The sequence below is a fragment of the Nerophis lumbriciformis genome, linkage group LG10, assembly GCF_033978685.3.
Source record: "Nerophis lumbriciformis linkage group LG10, RoL_Nlum_v2.1, whole genome shotgun sequence".
In the NCBI taxonomy this organism is placed as follows: domain Eukaryota; kingdom Metazoa; phylum Chordata; class Actinopteri; order Syngnathiformes; family Syngnathidae; genus Nerophis; species Nerophis lumbriciformis.
The window spans coordinates 35,080,300-35,102,633 of NC_084557.2; the positions used below are offsets into that span (position 1 = coordinate 35,080,300).

Genomic DNA, 22,334 nt, shown 5'->3' on the forward strand with positions numbered 1-22,334 from the left:
ATGCGCATAGCATAGATCCAACGAATCGATGACTAAATTAATGGCCAACTATTTTTATAATCGATTTAATTGATTAGTTGTTGCAGCCCTAGCTCTAGGAACAAACATTCTAAGGATGTCCTGCGGCCTTAAGCTGTAGCGACTGAAATGTCAACTCACATAAGAACACAAATAGGTGGTAACCAGCCCAAGAAGTGATTCATATATAAAAAAACATCCATCGAGAAAATCTACGAACAGACAATATGGACAGTTTGCCTTTGCATACAAAGTGCATTGGTGGACAATGTTGCCACAAACAGTAATAAAACGTAAGGCACAGTGCTATACAGTATCCAGTTTTTTCAAGTAAGTGCCAGGTGCATTCATAAAAAGCAAGTCTCCATGATCTAGCAAAGGCGTGAAAGTGGTCAGGATCAAGCGTTTCCTAAATTGTAGGGAAAAACATGACTTGCCTCTAAAGAAAGAAACAATACGTTTTTTTATGTGTGATTTAAAAGACACGTTCATCAATAACAATCCCCAAGTACTTATATGTTGTGACCATTTCAAGTTCGTTCCTGTGAGCAGATGATCATTTTGAAATGTTCAATAGCAGTCCTTTGCCATTTGAGGATAACACCACCTTTGATTTCGCTGCATTTTTCTGAATGGCATGTTTGAAATATTGTATCCCATTGGGATAAATACAGGAAATACAATGCTTATCTCAGTTGTATGAAAGAGTAATTATACACAGTTTAATTTCTCATTTAAGTGAATCTCACTATGCACTCAAACGACATCAGTGTAAATACCGTACAGAAATGTGTGAGTTGAGACACTCATATTGACTGACTTCATAAGAGCTGGCTCCTACAGATAAGAGATGTATTCCTCTAAATAGAGCTCATTTGGTTGAAATAATTATTGATTCTAAAGGAAATTCCTAATTATTCAATTGAAGTGGTCATTATTTTCTCTTGATAACGACCACGATGACTAACTTACACTGTGTTGCAGCATGCACGGGCCAACGGGGCAGTGCCCTCACCCTCGTGTTCTGCCAAACCTGGTTGCAGTATGTCTTGCTGCCATTTACTCCTGTTATGAGGATTTCATTAACAGGTTAGTCACACATGTGACTTTTAACCTTTTTTTTTTCCTCAGCATGGTATAATTGTGTCATTGCTTTCACATCCCACACCTGGTGTTACGACACTAGCAACTTGTTTCAATGTTTGGTCAAAATTATATTTGTATACCTCTTTATTTATAAAATTGTATTTGTTTTTTCTCATTGCTTGAGCTGCCTAATCATATTTACATGTAATATTTTTACTTACCAGTAAGCTGTCTGTGATTTTAGAATTTCTTTGAAATTCCATTTAAATTCATTTGAAGAATTGAAATTTGAATGACAGGAAGTGAAATGCAATTCATTGCAATTCAGAGAATTTCCTTATAGCCAAGTAATAGAAGCATTTGTCATGTTTAACAAAGTTTGGGGACCGAATACTAAAAAATAGTTCAAACAATTACACACTTTTTTTCGATATTATTTGCCTTTATATTTAAATTAACTTTAAAAAACAACCCAATGCTTTAATTCTTAATTGTCGATGATAAACATTTTCTGTAATAATGTAATGTGCACATGAGAATCATTTAAACTATTATCTCCATTAAATATGTAAAACAGTCATGAGTGGAATATACTGACTGTGATGCATGTTTGTGGAACACACCAAAATTAAATTCTTCCTCACATTCAAATTGGAATTGCAATTCTACTTCCTGTTTGCAACTTCAATTTAAATTCATTAAATTTAATTGGATTTTAGGAGAAATTGTCATTTAAATTTGATATGCAGTTGAGATAGGCTGCAGCACCCCCCGCGTCCCCAAAAGGGACAAGCGGTAGACAATGGATGGATGGATGGATGTTGCAAGTTCTTTGTTCCAAGAGGCCTCGTGTTGACTGAAATGCACATCATAGGTTGCAACTACTTGTATTAGCGTCATTCATATCCTTGTAGTTAACATTGCGGTTGCCAACATCTTTCACCCCAGAGGTTAACCATCTATGTAGATATTTTCCGAATCTCCAACCCACAAAGGTGCAACAATCACCTTGGTAACATGTCTCCTGGCTGTAAAGGGCTCATAACTGGGATCAGTCGCTAATAGGTCTTTGTGTGCATATTGTCTTTAATATGAACTTTTAAACTCATAAGTCACTCTTGCTTTTTTTTCGACCGCCATCATTCCCTCCAGTCGAGACAACTCTCCGAGCCTGAAAGAAATCAGAAATGGCTGCCAGCAACAGAATGATCGCAAGCCTCCAATGCCACTCCGCCTGCTGCGCCCAGAGCCCCCGACGCCGCCTTCTGCCACCCTGCTCCAACTCTCCTCTAACCTTACTCCTCCTCAGCCACCGCCTCCTGCTCCTCCAAACCCTCCACCTTCAATCCCCATATCGTCCCCAACACCCTCCCTTCCCCTCTCTCCACCTCCGTCTGTGGTCAACTCCAGCGAGATCCTGGTGGAGTTAGAGCGCAACAACAACTCTGCCAACACAAAGCGAAAGCCAGACGCCAATAGTGAACCCAACCTCATTGACTGTCTGCTGGTCAGCCCGGCTGTCAACACTCTGTCCATTCAGCTGCCAGCGCAGGCTGACCGGGTGCTTGGCTGCTTTGCTCTTATCCTCAAGATGCTGTAAGTTTACGTGTAGTTACCTATTGTATTGTTTATCGATCACACAACCATTCATAGCTTAGTCCAGGGGTATCCACAATGTTTCCACCGAGGACCACACAGTATTCCATAGGGCTGGGCAATATTGCAAAAAAAATTATCACGATTAATTATTTCATATCATTCCATCTCGATTAATATCAGGATTTTTTATCAAAGTTGGATTGTCCCGTGCAAGATTGTACAGCTGTTTACTACTGCAGTATCTTGTAGCAGACATTTCCACCATGTTTGATAGAGGTAGTATTTGCTAACAGCTGTCAACTGTCATGTTATATCTATGATTGTGCCTACTCGAGGTGCAACAGTACAGGTAACCTACACTCAGTAAACATAGTGCCAATGGTGCACTGAATACTACAATACTATTATTATTATTTGTATACTTTGTATACAGTGCTTCCTACCGGTGACCCAGATTTGGGCATTTTTTTAATATCAAATTCTGTATTTTATATTATATTATAAAATACATGAACGTGCAGTTTGAATTTGAGGTACTGTGAAGTAATGTGTACCAACACATAAAATGCGTTTAATGATTATTTCAGGAGCAAAATGTTTTTATCCAGAAACTCAAAAATTATTTGAACAAAAAGTGTCTGTCTGCAGAGTTTTTTTTAGTACATGTCATATCTGAGGAGTTAAATCAGAGTAAACACATAAACAAAACATAGTTAGATATAACATGTATTTTGTCTGATTGAATTAGTAGGTGTGTTTACCGGTATTCCCCCTTTTGGGACCAAGACAGTAGTTCAGTCACAAACATTCTGTGCCTGCCCGCAAGTCCGCATTCAGGGCAGGATTACTGCGCACCACAATGTGAACTCAAGCAGTCAGTGAGACTAAAGTCTGTCCCTGAAGTTGCAGCTTCTTCTTAATGTTAATATTTCAACTTCTACGCAAGTTTTAGCCATATATCTTTATTTGGTTCTTCTGGGCTGCACTTCCAGCTGCGTAAGCGAGAAGAGGCACAACACTGATTGGACATTAATTACGACGTGACAAGCCTGACTTTCGCGCACTCACATGGACACCAACACATTCACACCAACACGACAAGCAAACGTACACACACACACACACACACACACACACACTTTCACAGACACTCACAGGATAACAGTCAATAAAGGCAGATTGTTCTGTGCAGGATTATACTGAGCACCATTGTTTCCCTATTGTTTACTACCGCGGTATTTTCTAACAGACATTTTCACCATGTTTGATCAAGGAAATATTTTAACAGCTGATCACCGTGATTGAATTTAAATTAATCGCGATCATCGATCATGATCATATAGTCACCCAGCCCTTCCAAAAGGTCAGAGGAAAACTGAGTAGTACGAAAACCAAAATAATTTTCCCCATAAGATATAATGCACATTTGAGAAATCCATTCCAAACACCTAAAAATTTGAACTCAAAACAGATGTAAAACACATATTTTTGCTTTTACATGCAAAAAGAATGAAAAAGAACATGATGAATGAAATGGATAAATGAACATTTACACTTTTGTACTTTCATTTTTTAATTCAATCGTGTTTCTCATCTTCTTTATCAAAGTGGGGGCACTTGCAACTTTCTTTAGCACCATAGTGGCTTACACTGAATAAAAATATGATTTTTTTATGAGCTTAACTCAAATATCAAAAAGTTTTTTATGTACACAAATGGCTTATTTCTTTCAAATATTGTTTACAATTCTATTAGTAAGCATTATTCCTTAGCCGAGATAATACAATTATTTTATTCAAAACTTAATGTAATTGTTAACGTAACTATGCGTATTATTTATTTTGATTGTAGTTTGCAATAGGGCAACAACAATTAATCGATTATTTCAATATAAAAAAAAACTTTGATTTATATTCTGTTGCTTCAGTTATTCATTTATTGTGTGAAACTAATGAAAGTTGACCAAATGGAGTGCCCTGAACTTTAAATAAGCGGACATTGTTTCCGCAAAGTTGCTGCAATAGAGTGCACATGACAGTGTTGGTGTGTGGGTGCCGTGATCTGTGTGGTGGCGAACAGCAAAGTTAAAAAATAAAAATAAAAAAAAGTTTAATGCACACATGTTAAAAGTACAATTTCAATGTTAATTGGATAAAAGAATGAAGGCTATGGCAAACATAAAACATTTTGTTTATTTTAACTATTTTCCCTAAAATATGCATTCAGGCTATAAAGTGTTTTATCCGGTTACTTATTTAATCAAATAAACTAATTGATAGATTGATAACTCAATATTCGATAGCTGCAGCCCTATTTTGCAGTATTGTACAACTAAGCTCCATTACACGGAGAGGTTTTCAGAGTTTCTAAGTAAATTAACCAAAATATTACAAGAGTTCACCACTAACAATAAACAATTTGTATTTGTCCAATGAAAAGTATGTATGTTTAAAAAAAAAAAAAAAAGTGTTCTATTCAGATTAATAACTAGCAAATTTGGGAAATACATGCTTTTTATAAAATGTTGTATTGTTAGATTGTTCTATCTGTAAAAGTGTCAGTCAAAGATTATTATTATTATGAAACAAAACTTGTATTGGATATTACATATACTTGTGCAATTTTTCCTAATGTTGTGGCCGGTCCGTGCATATAACTGTTGTAGTTAGTGGAGGTGGCATATTTGTTTGGAAGTAGACATTGGTGTTAATGGGTCAGACAGTACTGATAAATTAATAAAAAGGTTGGATACCACAATGTGAAAGTGGATCAGTAGTTCTGTGTTTGACTTTCTTTCAAAGTGTGGGTATTGTAACTAAATAGGCTGGCCTGAAAACAGAGGCTGCAGCATTTGGTAAAAAAAAACCAACAACACTCCAGGTAATCTAATACTCTTCGTGTTAAATGCGCACTGTGGGCCTGCGTCATTAGCACAGAAGATCATGTTCAACCACACCTTTTGGGGCCTTACTTATTCAGCATCCAGCACTCATAACTCTTTTTATGACCTGTTTGTGGCAGGTCTGATTATGATGACTGGAGACCTGCGCTGGCCAGCCTGTTGCAGCCCATTCCTTTTCCTAAAGAGTGAGTTTTACACACCTCAGCACATTTGGATTCAGAATTAAGACCATTTTTACACTACATGTTTAAACATTTACAATATTATTGTGCTTTAGAATAAACATTGTTAGATAATATAGATCTAGTGTCAAGGAAGGCCCATAATTAGTAAAAAAAAAAAAAAAAAAATGTTTAAAGATCGGTCAATTGTGTGAAATTACTGTGGTCACATGTTTGTTGAACGGTACCATGAAATGAATACACAAAAACAACATAACAATCCATTAACTGATTATAGTCAAATGGTCAGGCCTTGAAAGATCTACAGACGCTGAAATATACTGAGTGCCCCACACACATGTCGTCTCACCCCTCCATAAAAAATTAACAGAACCCATGAAAATTGTATTACATCTTACAAAGGTCCAGCAAATCTACTGACCTTGAATTTCAGTCTGTGTATGATCATTGCCCAAAGTTTCAGTTGTCATGCATAAAAGCCATGTTCTTTCCAAAATTTGCTCCAAATGGGTTCCGCAGCATTGGAAGCAAACTTGCATACTTCGCACAAAATTGTCAATTGCTCAGAACGCATTCGTCTTTGGGATTTTAGAATTACAATTTTACAGAGTCCCCATACTCTTCCCAGCCCAGTCAAAAAGGGAAAATGTTTAAAAAAATGTGCAGCCCTTTGAGACGCTTGTGATTTAGGGCTATATAAATAAACATTGATTGATTGATAGATTGATTGATTGATAAAAAATGTGAACAAATTATTCACAGTTATGAATCGTTATTAATTGCATTCAATTACTTGCTTGTGTATACTTGAAATGAACTAAATAGACCCCAATGTTTTGACACAAATGCAATTTTATTGTATTTATATATATATATGTATGTATATATATATACATATAAATGTATATACATTATGTCACAGTTATGTAATCCACTCATCTTGTTTGTACATGTTAACTATTTGCACATGTACTGGACATAGTTGTATATGTGTTTGCATACAACTGAGGACGATATGCAAACACATCTGCCTGACTGTAATTACAGACCCTAACCAAATGTACTGGCCACCTTCAAAACAGTTTCCTCACTATCTTTACCTCTTAGTCTTACTGTACCTTGGGAGGCTGGCATTGTTCTCGATGGGTCCTTTGCGGGCCTGATTGCTGACGTGAGTGAAGTCCCTCACCACACCCCATGTCCCAGGGTGTGTGAACTGGAGGGTTCATTCCACCTTCCCTAGAGAGCCTGTTATAATTTGCCTGAAACAGCCCCAAGCCATGTTTGAAAGAAGCCTGTCAAAAGAGGTGTGGTCTTCAGAGGTTCATTAAGATGTGGAGGAGACGTGACTTGTTGTCTGCAACAGTGGGACTCACCTGTTCCTCATCTGAGCCACTGTTGCTCTTCGAATTGGCCTTCAGGCGTCATTAGTGAAGGCAACAATACTCCCCAGCAACCTGTAGCTCAGATGCAATTAATCACATCATTGCACGTACTAACAAGCAAACAATCACGTTGGCTGAACTTTAATATAAGGAAGCAGAAAACAACATTACGGGAAGTGCATATTTGCTCTAAATCCAACTAGCAATCAGCAGTATTACTGATAACCTTCAATGTATTCTGCAGTGATCGAGCTGGTATTCCCGGAAGTGAAAACCAGTGGTGGTCAACAGAGCTAAGATGGCAGTACAAAAGAGGCGTACATCTTGCTGCAAAAAGTAGATACGAACAAAAAATCTAACTATGCAATGGAATAGATCCCTATACTTTATCAAAAAAAGATTTGTCGAGTGATATCAAGGAATAGGTCGGTCGCGTTCCCAGACATATCGAACTATTGTGCTCCAGATGCCATTCTACACGACAAAACAGATGGAAACTTGGAAAAGCATGGAGGTCTACAACTTCTTTGTGTGTGGCTGGATCAAGGAAATTGGTATCAGGACTAGAGATGTCTGATAATCTCGGACTGCCGATATTATCGGACGATAAACGCTTTAAAATGTAATATCAGAAATGATCGGTATCGGTTTCAAAATGATCGGTATCGGTTTCAAAAAGTAAAATGTATATCTTTTTAAAACGCCTCTGTGTACACGGACGTAGGGAGAAGTACAGAGCGCCAATAAACCTTAAAGGCCCTGCCTTTGCGTGCCGGCCCAGTCACATAATATCTACGGCTTTTCACACACAAGTGAATGCAATACATACTTGGTCAACAGCCATACAGGTCACACTGAGGGTGGCCGTATAAACAACTTTAACCCTGTGACAAATATGCGCCACACTGTGAACCCACACCAAACAAGAATGACAAACACATTTCGGGAGAACATCCGCACCGTAACACAACATAAACACAACAGAACAAATACACAGAACCCCTTGCAGCACTAACTCTTCCGGGACGCTACAATATACACTCCCCGCTACACCCCCCCCCCCCCCCCACCCCCACCTCACCTCCTAATGCTCTCTCAGGGAGAGCATGTCCCAAATTCCAAGCTGCTGTTTTGAGGCATGTTAAAAAAAATAATGCACTTTGTGACTTCAATAATAAATATGGCAGTGCCATGTTGGCATTTTTTTCCATAACTTGAGTTGATTTATTTTGGAAAACCTTGTTACATTGTTTAATGCATCCAGCGGGGCATCACAACAAAAATATGCATAGTTTTTGCTCGGGTAAGGTTGCATTTCATGATTCAACTTTGTGTCTAAGATGCCATGTTCGCTGCTCTTGCACGCGCATCTTCATAAAAATATAGCTATAGAGGTCAACATTTCCGGAAAGCTTCATTTATGATTGCTGCCTTTGGAAAAAGTTTAACTCTGTTAGATTTTGCTCACAATTTCTTTCTTTTATTTAGACACGCCGAGTTGGTGCTTTTCGAAACACTCGTAGCAAACATGTGTTTAAGAAATACAAATAATATCAAGATAATACTTAAATAATAATAACCGTTAAATACTTGAATAATAATAACCTTTAAATTCATGCATTTTTCGACTGTGCTCCCTTAGACTGGAGTGTGTGCTGCTTTTCTCGTCGTTGTTTCAACAAATCTTGCACCTTTACCGCCCTTTTTGATAACCTCTCGAGGAACTCTGAAGAAACATTTATCTTTCATAAATATATTTTCACTTCAAAATACACCCTGATTGCACTTTAAATCAAACTCTTACCATGTTTTGAGCAAAAAAATTATGTGCTGTAAAACTTTTTAAAAAATGTTCCTAGATGACATTTTAAAAAATATAATTGTGTTTGTGTCCAAATACTAATATAATTTAAAATTAGGCAAGCAAGCAATACACTGTGATTAATCAGGATAATTCAAATTCATGTCAATGTAATTAATCTGATTAAATCAATTAATTATTTGACAGCATTCGACAAACAACATGCGTTGTATTCTTAGCACCAAATTACAGGTACCGGTTAGGTTGTGTACATTTCCATATATTACAAGCTTTATCTGTTATTTTGAGTCGTTTCCTGCAAAGAAATTGTAAAAGGTAGACTCTGAAGTTTAAGAAAAGATGAAATGGAGGATTTAGACATTGATATCATGTCCTTTTGTCCTCCTCTTTTATAGGGCCCTTGCACATGCCAAATTTACAAAGTAAGTATTGCATGCTTTATGGCCAGTGCTTTATGTATTGATTGCAATTTGCCAAAGTTAATTTATCATTTGCTATTTGTCTAAATAGGGAACTAAAATACGTCATTCAAAGATTTGCACAGGATCCAAGGCAAGAGGTTAGTTTCTTCTAAGCATACCTCCTTCTCTTCAGATAATACGAAACTAAATAAATTGAGCACATCCGACATTTGTGAAGAAAATTACATTTTTCTTTCTAGGTCCATTCTTGTCTACTCAGTGTGCGTTCAGGAAAAGATGGCTGGTTTCAGCTTTATAGTCCAGGAGGCGTGGCATGCGATGACGATGGAGAGCTGTTTGCCAGTATGGTGAGTTTTCGGAGCTCCATGAACAGAGTTTTGAGATTCTTTTTTTTCACCTTTTGATTTGTTTTCCTCTTCATTTTTGACAGGTCCATATCTTGATGGGCTCCTGCTATAAGACCAAGAAGTTTCTCCTCTCTTTGGCTGAGAACAAGCTGGGCCCCTGCATGCTATTGGCTTTGCGTGGGAACCAGACAATGGTGGAGGTATGTCACTTGTATATTCTGTTCTTACATTTTATTTTTAATCTAATCAAGTATTCCAATATTTATTTTTTATTTTAGCTGTTTTTGGTGGTTCAGTTTAATATTTGCTTAACAACTTTAGAAAAATGAACCTAATGAATAGGTTTACTCTGACATTTACATAATTCAACAAGTCCGACAAGGAAAAGGAAGAAGCAGAAATTATTTAATTGCGCCCTTTCTTCATGTCTCAACAATTATTAATAATCTGCTACACTTTAACTCATGGATTTCCAATTTTCTGAAAAGTAACACATAATATGTATGGAATTGTTTAATGTATTGCATAATACAGAAAAAAATAGATGTATGATACATTCAGGGTTTCCCCCAGATTGCCAAGATACCTGTGGAGGTGAGGGCGTGGCTAGGGTTGTGGCTGAGGGCGTGGTAAATTTGACATTACATTTATTTCTATGACGCATATATTTTCTTTAAAAAGGTAAAAAACATGTATACATATATTTAAAACAAATGTATTATTAATTATCCTATTAACATATATTTTTTCTTACATAATATTGTTTTGCTTCATTTTTTAATTGTTGCTGCTTATTGTACTTTGTTTGAATTTTTTTTTTTCATAGAGATTTCTCCAATCTTTTTAGTCACTCTTCAATTTTTAAAAACAAATATATTTCTGGTGTTATTGTAGACGGTACTCGTGTTTAGAGACTCTTTACTTCTGTCACTCCATGTCAGCGACGAAAAGTGAGCTGCAGAGAACTTGATGTCACAATAGCTTCACGCCGCTGGGAGCCTTTCTCTCCTTACAAGCTGCCACTGCCATCTTATATTTTGAAGATCGCTGTCCGCGGGTATATCTCGGATATATTAAAGTACAGCCACATCGCAGACACGCTGCCTCCCATCCAGTCCCCTGTGCGTATCACATTATCCATTTTCGGAAGCTATATTCCAGTGCTCAAAGTACGCCTTTTTTCAGTGGCCAAATTTTCGGTGCATCACTAGTCAATAGTGCGCAAACAATAAACTATATATATCCATTTAAACTGTAACTACCTGCTGGTGTTAATAAATGTGTTCGTGTGTTACAATGTTATTTTTTCCCGTTGGTCTATGAACACACCGTGTTGTCGAAGAACAAGGAAGTGTTGATGTGTGTCTAGGAGTTCAACACGGAAACGTGTGTGCGCGAAGGAAATACTTATTGGAATTGCATGTGTTGTTAGCAATAAGATTGACAATAAAAGATAAAAAGAGGGTCAGACTTTTTGTGTGTTCTTCTGAATGCTACAATACATTATATTACCTTATTTTGTTTTTACATTAAAAAAGCACATTTTTAAGGTGTGGCGGCTAAGATGTTGCCATGGCGCACCGCCACAATCAAATACATTAGGGGGAACCCTGACATCATAATCAATTACCGTATTTTTCGGAGTATAAGGCGCTCCGGAGTATAAGTCGCACCGACCGAAAATGCATAATAAAGAAGGGAAAAACATATATAAGTCGCAATGGAGTATAAGTCGCATTTTTTGGAGAAATTTATTTGATAAAACCCAACACCAAGAATAGACATTTGAAAGGCAATTTAAAATAAATAAAGAATAGTGAACAACAGGCTGAATAAGTGTACGTTATATGAGGCATAAATAACCAACTGAGAACGTGCCTGGTATGTTAACGTAACATATTATGGTAAGAGTCATTCAAATAACTATAACATATAGAACATGTTATACGTTTACCAAACAATCTGTCACTCCTAATCGCTAAAATGAAATATTATACGTCTAGTCTCTTACGTGAATGAGCTAAATAATATTATTTTATATTTTACAGTAATGTGTTAATAATTTCACACATAAGTCACTCCTGAGTATAAGTCGGCCAAACTATGAAAAAACTGCGACTTATAGTCTGAAAAATATGGTAATTAATTAAGGGATTAATTATAGCATACATTAATTAAGGAATTAATTATAGAATTCACTGCTACTTAACTGTTAATCTATTCCCTGCCACTTAACCGTTAATCTATGCATTGCTATATAACTGCTTATTCATCCTTCACTGCCATATTACTGTCTTCTTTTCATCATTATTATAATTGCTAACTTGCCTGAACCAAGATGCTGCTGTATAGGATTGCTCAACTAAGTTTTGTTGTGTTTCAAATACAATGACAATAAAGCAGCTATCCTATCTTATGCTGCTTCTTGCTTGTAAAAACCATATGCTTGCGCTGTTTCTAAAAGTGGTTCATATTAGGACATTGCTTGAGTTCCTCCCTCATTCTGTTCCATATTTATCCCACATATTGATATGATCACACTTTTTAGTGTTGTACAGACTTACAGATGTGTTTCCTGTGTTTTCCCCTGAGATCACACTTCTTTTCTTTTGAGAAAAATGTTTGTCTACTAGCGGGGACCAACCTATTTGCTTTGTGAACTATTTTAGCTGTTTTGAAAATGTACCAGATTACCAGGTTAATTTCAATATTTTTACATTTGTGGACTTCTTTGTGTGTTCTCCATTATGTCATTTCCTGTCAATGGGACGAGACACAAAGAAAAGGCTCTGCTTTTGCTACTTGGGTGTTTTAATATTTTTGAAGTTTTACTGATTGTGATTGTGATCACAGCTACAGGAGAGTTTGCTGACATCTTCGAACTGCTCTTGGTCCGGTGAGAGGCACATATTCTCTGAAAAAAGCTAATTGCTAGTCTCTTGGCTAACGGCCCAACTGCAATCCAAAGCAGTTGACCAGCAACCTGAAGCCATACGGAGATCAGGCTGTGGGAGTTTGGGACCGTTAAAGTGTTTCTGACCACACTGAGTGATCTCATTTAATGGCCTGACACCTCCAATAGAGCTCTGATCAGCAAGGTACAAAGTTGTTAAAATATACAAGTTGAAAGTGTCGTAAGTCGCTAAAGAGGCATTCACTGTCAACGGGCTGCTTTATTAACAATGCTGAAACCCAACCCATAAGTCGCTAAAGAGGCAATCACGGTCAGCGGGCTGTTTTAGCAACAATGCTGAAACCCAACCCATAACCCAGTGTTTTTCAACCACTGGTGTGCCGTGAGATACAGTCTGGTGTGCCGTGGGAGATTATCTAATTTCACCTCCATCCATCTCTTTGGGTTAAAAATATTTTTTGCAAACCAGTAATTATAGTCTGCAAATTATGTGTTGTTGTTGAGTGTCGGTGCTGTCTAGAGCTCGGCAGAGTAACTGTGTAATACTCTTCCATATCAGTAGGTGGCAGCTGGTAGCTAATTGCTTTGTAGATGTCGGAAACTGCGGTAGGCAGGGTACAGGTAAAAAGGTGTGTAATGCTTAAACCAAAAATAAACAAAAGGTGAGTGCCACTAAGAAAAGGCATTGAAGCTTAGGGAAGGCTATGCAGAACAAAAGTAAGACTGAACTGGCTACAAAGTAAACAAAAACAGAATGCTAGACGACAGCAAAGACTCACTGTGGAGCAAAGACGGCATCCACAATGTACATCCGAACATGACATGACAATCAACAATGTCCCCACAAAGAAGGACAAAAACAACTGAAATATTCTTGATTGCTGAAACAAAGTAGATGCAGGGAATATTGCTCAAAGAAAGACATGAAACCGCTACAGGAAAATACCAAAAATAGAGAAAAAAAAACACCAAATAGGAGCACAAGACAAGAACTAAAACACTACACACAGGAAAACAGCAAAAAACTAAAAATAAGTCACAGCGTGATCTGACACCTACTTTGAGTCAAAAGCTATAGTGATGCATGCTTGGTTAGGGTTTGAATTCATATCCAACAATTGCGACAATGACTTTTTACTGTCAACTGAGTTTCGTTTTTTAATGATTTCTGCTGGTGGTGTGCCTCCGGATTTTTTCAATGCAAAAAATGTGCCTTGGCTCAAAAAAGGTTGAAAAACACTGCCATAACCTAATTCAAAGCCCGGTCCTTTGGTGTCTGTTTCTGCAAACAGGATACAAAGGGAATCAGGACATCACATTGGTCTTACAAAAAAATAGACCACCTAAATTCAAAAGTGGAAATTAAAATAAACAACCTGCAATCAACCATCAAAGCAGATGTGGCAAGTCTAAGATCAGATCAGAAAGCAGATAGGCATGCCTACAAGCAAACATAGAAAGCCTGCAAACCCAGAATAACAGCTTGAGAAGGGAGCATTGTGATCTCAAAGATAATGTGATGAGTCTCCTAAAGGAGCAAACAGAAATGCGACAAGAGATAGAGGTTCTCCGAGAGGAGAATATAGCTAGCTAGGTTCTGGAACAAGATAACATCGCTCTGAAGAAAATCATAGATGATATGGATCAGGATAAATTAATTAATGAAGTAATCATGACAGGGTTGCATATCATTCTCAGATTTTACGCCAGAGACGTGGATAATAGAGGAGAACCAGAGGAAATGGAACTGTCCTCAGCAGAGCAGCAAATAGAAAACTTTTTTGAACTCAAAGGAAATTGATGTCAATATTTCCACATTGGCACATGCATCCCACTGAATGGAAGAAACAACAACACCTGTATGATAATCCTCATGAAATTCACCAAAAAGAAATCTAAAACGGCACTGCTGAAACAGGGAAAGAAGCTGAAGGGTACAAATGTGAATGAGCATTTCACTAAACGCAATGCTGACATCGCCAAGAAAGAATACGACTTGAGGAAGCAACCGCAAAATGCAAAATTTACATCACGTTTTTTGTCAAACACATCAATCAACGATCTGGACAAATATTAAGCTCACAGCGCTCCGGAAAGCAAACATCTACGTGTAACATTAATACTACTGCGTTTCAAGGGACCATTCAACAATGGATGTAAGAGCACATTCATCTACACTCATGGACATTCATAAAGCAACACAAAAGATTGCTGAACAAGAAAATGTAAAAATGGAAAACTTTTGCAACATAAACCATAAATATTGATGAAGAACCTGAAATGCAAAGTGGTGAAAAACATCTTGTTTGCTACTGATGTTATTTTAGAATGCATTGCCATTGAAATATGAAAAAAGCAAAAACATATTGATCTGCTGCATATACAGAACACCTAAATCAACTATTGGAATATTTGAGGACTGGATTAAGGCAGATTTTACTGAAATCAGTCAAAAAGTAATTTTCCTATGTGGTGACTTTAACATTGACCTCTTGAACCCTAATTAGCAAAATACCATTGATTCAATGATTGCATGAGTTTATATCCTAAAATCACAAGACCACGCTGAATCACAGGACACTATGCCACATGTAAAGATAATATTTTACTAATGACTTTTTACCAATAACTTTGATAATAATACTTCAAGTGGTCCGCTAATAACCAACATTAGTGATCATCTACCAGTTTTCACTGTCTATGAATAATGCTATTCGGTAACAATAGAAGAGAAAGTCAAACACAAATACAAACAGACGGAGTAGACATTGACAGAGTAAAAGAAACCACATTTTTGGGTGTAATAATAGATGACAAAATGAACAGGAAATTTCATATAAAAAATATCCAACATAACGTGCTAAGAAATACATCAATATTAAAGAAAGCCAAATATGTCCTGGATCAAAAATAACTCTATATTCTCTACTGCTCACTAGTGTTACCATAGTTATTTTGTAGAAATATGGGCGAATAATACATAATGTTGGATGCAAAGAACATTCAAATGCTTTATTAATTGAATCCAAAATATTGAAATTCAATGATTTGGTTTATTGGCAAATGTATGTACTAACCCTAATCCTAATCCATGTCCAACAATTTTTCTCAACAAAAGAGGAGAAATATAACCTTAGAGAAAAATCTAACTTTAAAACATTTGTATGCACGTACAACACTTAAAACCTTTAGTTTTAAGTATACCGGTAAGTATCAGTATCTGGAATAAAAATGTGGAATTAATTAAGCAAATAAATCAACCAGAGTACTAATATGATCCAGTTTAAGAAACTGTTTAAAGTCCAAATGTTAGATTTGTGTTTGACTTTCTCTTGTACTGTTACCGAGTAGCATTATTTTAGTTTTACTGAGAAATATGTTTTTGTGAAACCATCTTTTTAATTTGTTAATTTATTCTATTATTTGTATTAGCTTCTGTGTGTTCTCTCCTGAACAAAACGCAGTTGTTAAGTCTTTTGGAACTTTACAAATATCGTTTATATAGAGATTAAACATTTTTGGTCCCAGTATTGATCCCTGGGGTATGTCACAAAATATATTTAGCTTTGTTAATGTACTTTATGTTCACCTGACTTCATGTATTGCTTTCTGTTGGTTAAGTACTGTAGCTCTCTATCTAGTTCAAGACCAGTCCTCTGATGCCATACTTTTCTAGTTTGTTGATTAAAAATTACGGTTAATTTTGTCAAATGCTTTTGTTGAATCTATAAACACTGCTGCTGCACACTGTTTATCATCTATTGCATTGGTAAGTTCCTCTCTTATTTTGATTACCGGTAATGCCATCGTTGTTGAAATGTTAGCTCGGAATCCGTATTGGTACTCTGCGAGTGTTTCTCTTTTATTTATGAATTGGTTGAATCTGTTGTTGAATAATTTTCAATGATTTTAGAAAATTGTGACAGTAAAGAAACAGGTCTACAATGTGTAAATTCTTGTTTGTCTCCAGTCTTATAAATCGGGACAAATGTTGCTATTTTAATTGTTTCTGGGAATTTGCCTGTTTGAAATGACAGATTGCTGATATACATTAGAGGTTTTGAAATTTCTTCAATAACTTTGTTTTATTGTTTCCATATCTATTCCATGACAGTCAGTTGAAGTCTTGGATTTACATTTCTTTACAATTTTGATTATTTCTTCTTTTGTTGCGTTTTTGAAGAACATTGAGTTGGCATTCCTGTCTGTTGTTTCATTTGAGTCTTCAACTGACCTATCATGAACATCTGGAATTGTCTGCTCCAGTTTTGTTCCTATATTTACACAATAGTTGTGAAAGCAAATGTGAATCAAAACTTACTTACGCTAACTATTTATTCGTGAGACCTCTATTATTTATGGATTGAAATGGTGTACAAATCGAGAAAAGGAAGTGAACAAATGTGTTAGTGTTTGCTATAAAATGTATACAGCTTTTTTTTTTAATTGCTATGAAATGGAAAAGGGGCAGGATTAAATAAATTCTGCTTCTTCCTACTACTTTTCGAACATGTTGTAATGAGAATCTGGAAATATGTGATGTATCATATTTTAACTGTATGCATGTTCGAACCGACACCATAAACCTTACCAGGATGACATAATTTTGGTTTAGTCAAGTATTGTCTTTTTTATTAAACCACCTTTATAATGTGTTTATTTTTTCTGCCTTGTGTGTTCTCCCTGAACAAAATGCAGTAGTGTCAACTGCAAATAATTTACTTGAAGTTATTTATATACAAAATAAACAACTGCGGTCCTGGCAATGACCCCTGAGGTACACAAGCAACTACATCCAAGCACGATGATTGATGTATGACCTCTTAACACTTTACCTGTTTAAGTAGCTTCATTTTCTTTCATAATTCACAAGATTAATATGCATTACTCATGTACATTGATGGCTTTTAGACCTTCCTAATAAAAATGTATTATAATGTCAATGTGGATTTCATAATTTGTCAGAGTAATATCATTGTTATTGTCTTATATCATCCTTGTCAAACTCTAGTAATGGTCAGGTAAAACACGTGGAATGAACACAACCCCAATTTTGTTCTTCTTCCATTGTTATAAACATTTTAAACTTGGCAGACATCTGCACAATTCTAAGTCTTATTCGACTTTAAAATGTTGTGTGTCCAGATTCTATGTCTGATGCTGGAGTACAACATCATCGAGAACAAGGACACCCAGCTGCAGATCATCTCCACCCTGGAGAGCACCCAAGTGGGCCTGCGTATGTACGAACAACTCTGCGACCGACAGCGAGAACTCAAAGAACTGGTGAGTTTACACACGCAATGACATATTCCCACATACTTCAATACTTTATATGGTTTGTCAAATTAACACTGTGCTGTGAGCTAAGCAACAATGGAGTTATAATATCTTGGCCCAAATGTGTGATTGATGCTGCTGCAGAGGAACAAGAGGACAAGTTGACATTACCTTCAATGTTTTATATATATATATATATATATATATATATATATATATATATATATATATATATATATATATATGTATGTGTGTGTATATATATATATATATATATATGTGTATATATATATATACACCGTATTTTCCGCACTATAAGGCGCACCGGATTATTAGCTGCACCTTCTATGAATTACATATTTCATAATTTTGTCCACCAATAAGCCGCCCCGGACTAAAAGCCGCGCCTACGCTGCGCTAAAGTGAATGTCAAAAAAACGCTGCGCTAAAGTGAATGTCAAAAAAACAGTCAGATAGTTCAGTCAAACTTTAATAATATATTGAAAACCAGCGTTCTAACAACTCTGTCCCAAAATGTACGCAAATGTGCAATCACAAACATAGTAAAATTCAAAATGGTGTAGAGCAATAGTAACATAATGTTGCTCGAACGTTAATGTCACAACACACAAAATAAACATAGCGCTCACCTTCTGAAGTTATTCTTCATTCGTAAATCCTTCGAATTCTTCGTCTTCGGTGTCCGAATTGAAAAGTTGCGCAAGCGTGGGATCCAAAATGGCCGGTTCCGTCTCGTAGAAGTCATCGGGAGTCAGTGTCGCTGTTGTTCTGTGAATCCTGCCTTCCGGAAAGCTCGGACCACAGTTGTGACCGAAATATCTGCCCAAGCATTTACGATCCACTGGCAGATGTTGGCGTATGTCGTCCGAGGCTGTCTGCCCGTCTTAGTGAAGGTGTGTTCGCCTTCGGAGCTGTGTGAAAAAAGCCACCCGGCCTCTTCGCGTAAACTTCCCTTAACCACTCGCTCATCTTTTCTTCATCCATCCATCCCTTCGAGTTAGCTTTTATGATGACGCCGGCTGGAAAGGTCTCTTTTGGCAAGGTCTTCCTTTTGAATATCACCATGAGTGGAAGTTAGCATGGCAAGCTAGAACCACAGTGAAGGATGACTTCTCATTCCCTGTGGAGCGAATATTCACCGTACGTGCTCCCGTTCCACAGTGCGGTTCAGTTGCTGTGAAATACGGTAGTAATCCGTGTGCGGATGGAGAGATTGCGTCTTTTTATGAACCGGATCGTTTAGTAGGAGCCATTTTGTGGTCTTTACAGATGTAAACAGGAAATGAAACGTACGGTGATATCCGCGCGTTTTTTCTTCTTCTTCCGGGGGCGGGTGAAGCGCTTCCTGTTCTATGGGGGCGGGTGAAGCGCTTCCTGTTCTATGGGGGCGGGTGCTTTCCTTGGCGGTTGCTTGCGTAGAAGAAGAAGCGCTTCCTGTTCTACCGGGAAAAAAGATGGCGGCTGTTTACCGAAGTTGCGAGACCGAAACTTTATGAAAATGAATCGTAATAAAGCGCACCGGGTTATTAGGCGCACTGTCAGCTTTTGAGAAAAATTGTGGTTTTTAGGTGCGCCTTATAGTGCGGAAAATACGGTATATATATATATATATATATATATATATATATATATATATATATATATATGTATGTGTGTGTATATATATATATATATATATATATATATATGTGTATATATATATATATATATATATATATATATATATATATATATATATATATATATATATATATATATATGTGTGTATGTACGTATGTATGTATGTATGTATGTATATGTGTATATATATGTATGTATGTGTGTGTATATATATATATATATATATATATATATATATATATATATATATATATATATATATATATATATATATATATATATATATATATATATATATATATATATATACAGTACAGGCCATATATATATATATATATATATACAGTACAGGCCAAAGGTTTGGACACATCTTTTTCTCATTCACAACACAACTGATGATTCCAACCCCATTGACAAAGCAAGAAATTCCACTAATCAACCCTGATAAGGTACTCCTGTGAAGTCCTGTGAAGTGAAAACCATTTAGGGTGACTAAAGAGAGGGACGGCGTGGCACAGTGGAAGAATGGCTGTGCGCGACCCGAGGGTCCCTGGTTCAATCCCCACCTAGTACCAACCTCGTCATGTCCGTTGTGTCCTGAGCAAGACACTTCACCCTTGCTCCTGATGGATGCTGGTTAGCGCCTTGCATGGCAGCTTCCTCCATCAGTGTGTGAATGTGTGTGTGAATGGGTAAATGTGGAAGTAGTGTCAAAGCGCTTTGAGTACCTTGAAGGTAGAAAAGCGCTATACAAGTACAACCCATACTCATCGAGTGAAAGAAAAGAGTGTGCAAAACAGTAATAAGAGCAAAGGGTGGCTATTTTGAAGAAAGTAGAATATAATCAGGTTTTTAGTTATTTCACCTTTTTTTGTTAAGTACATAACTCCACATGTGTTCATTCGTAATTTTGATGCCTTCAGTGACAATCTACAATGTAAATAGTCATGAAAATAAAGAAAACGCATTGAATGAGAAGGTGTGTCCAAACGTTTGGCCTGTACTGTATATATAAAAAATTGTGTCAGCTTTGTTGACAAAGATTACTATTATTAGTCTGACGTGTAATATTATTAATTATCAACATTCCATCTTTCTCCTTTTACATTATGCCTTTTTACTCTATTTTCTCCTCATTTTTGTGATTTAATTTTATTTCTATTTTGTGCAACAACAACAAAATGAGGCTTAAAAGTTTCACATGAGGTATAGCTGAGTTAAACACAGCAGTTAGACACTAACTTCACTTTAATAATGAATCATTATGGAAACTTCTACTGTTGTTTGCACATAATGTGTTTGATGGAGGAGGCTGCTATTGTCAGTGTTGCTGACTCTTTACCAAGCTATGCAAACACATTAGCTTACTGTCTCTCACTTCCTGCTTTTTATTTTGTGCACCATTTGGCCATCTCTCATATGCACGTATAGATTTTTAATGCCTCTTCACACAATGCCTTGAGTTGCCTAATGTTTGCCAGTGAGGCTGCTGATTGAGGGATTCGCCAACTATATTCCTTTTGGTTTGGATTAGACTGTTTGGATAAAAAGGCGTGTGGAAGATAATGAAGTTTGTGCTTTCATTTGATATGGAGATGGGAAAGCCCTGCCACATGGTGTATTAGCTGACTTTAAAATGATCGGGTGCCTTTTTTTGAGTGGAGATTTGTCAAACATATCTCAGAAAATGTTAGAAGATGACATTGTATACCATTGCAAAGAGCCACCTTGTTACTGACACTACACTACCATTACTACTGAATCTGCATGTTCCACAGGTTACAAAGTTCCAGTCCAGACACGACTATTGATTTCAGTTTAAACCTTATATGTGCCTTAAAGTATTGCATATGATTGTGTAGCGTTGTACAATGTTATCGTTGGGTGTATATTGAAACAATAATGCTAATGTGATTGGTAAAAAGTTAAAAACTAGCCTTATAACTACAAATGTTGTATTGGTGAATGGTGTGTTTTAACTTGAAATAACATTAGGAGGTGACAAAAGACTTTTAAGACAAATAATACATTACATGCATTTCCTTGCATGTAGGTGCTCACACTCCCCATCTGCTGTCTGAAAATGTTACTGCAAGGCCATTAGCACTGACGCCATCTTTTTTTCTGTCTTCTCAGCAAAGAAAAGGAGGCCCCACCCGCCTGACTCTTCCTTCCAAGTCCACGGTGAGATAACAGTGACGTCGCTAGACATATACACTCAGTATTCAAATGTGCATCGTGGTTAATTAACACACTACTTATGTTTTAGGATGCAGATCTTGCTCGCCTGTTGAGTTCAGGTTCTTTTGGGAACCTGGAGAATCTCAGCCTGGCCTTCACCAACGTCACCAGTGCCTGTGCCGAGCAGCTCATCAAGCTGCCTTCGCTTAAACAGCTTAACCTGTGGTCCACTCAGGTATACATAAGGACAAAACAACATGCTATCATAAAGTGCAAATGGTGTCGGATCTAAGCGATATCATTCTTTTCCACAGTTTGGAGATGCAGGATTGCGGTTGTTATCAGAGCACTTGGCCTGTCTTCAAGTGCTGAACCTGTGTGAGACCCCCGTCACTGATGCTGGTTTACTGGCTCTCAGCTGTAAGAAAACACATGTTCATTTACAAAAGTCATGCTCTTACTGTATGTAGGAGTGTGGTGGTATTCATAATTGGGTAGGGCACAGACAGAGGCGTACAGAGTTCAAACATGGTACAGATTAAGGGACAGGAAATT

General features: G+C 36.9%; 1 protein-coding gene across 2 annotated transcripts in view; it reads left to right on the forward strand.

Moving 5' to 3' along the window:
* Nucleotides 1–22,334, forward strand: part of cmip (c-Maf inducing protein) — a 130,950-nt gene that overhangs the window by 95,415 nt on the left and 13,201 nt on the right. For both annotated transcript variants that reach the window (XM_061969760.2, XM_061969759.2), the window contains exons 9-19: nucleotides 1,003–1,107; nucleotides 2,257–2,700; nucleotides 5,725–5,790; nucleotides 9,390–9,416; nucleotides 9,505–9,553; nucleotides 9,656–9,763; nucleotides 9,847–9,963; nucleotides 17,823–17,963; nucleotides 21,735–21,782; nucleotides 21,868–22,014; nucleotides 22,094–22,199. In XM_061969760.2, the coding sequence (XP_061825744.1) occupies nucleotides 1,003–1,107; nucleotides 2,257–2,700; nucleotides 5,725–5,790; nucleotides 9,390–9,416; nucleotides 9,505–9,553; nucleotides 9,656–9,763; nucleotides 9,847–9,963; nucleotides 17,823–17,963; nucleotides 21,735–21,782; nucleotides 21,868–22,014; nucleotides 22,094–22,199 (1,358 nt within the window). The remainder of the gene's footprint in view (nucleotides 1–1,002; nucleotides 1,108–2,256; nucleotides 2,701–5,724; nucleotides 5,791–9,389; nucleotides 9,417–9,504; nucleotides 9,554–9,655; nucleotides 9,764–9,846; nucleotides 9,964–17,822; nucleotides 17,964–21,734; nucleotides 21,783–21,867; nucleotides 22,015–22,093; nucleotides 22,200–22,334) is intronic.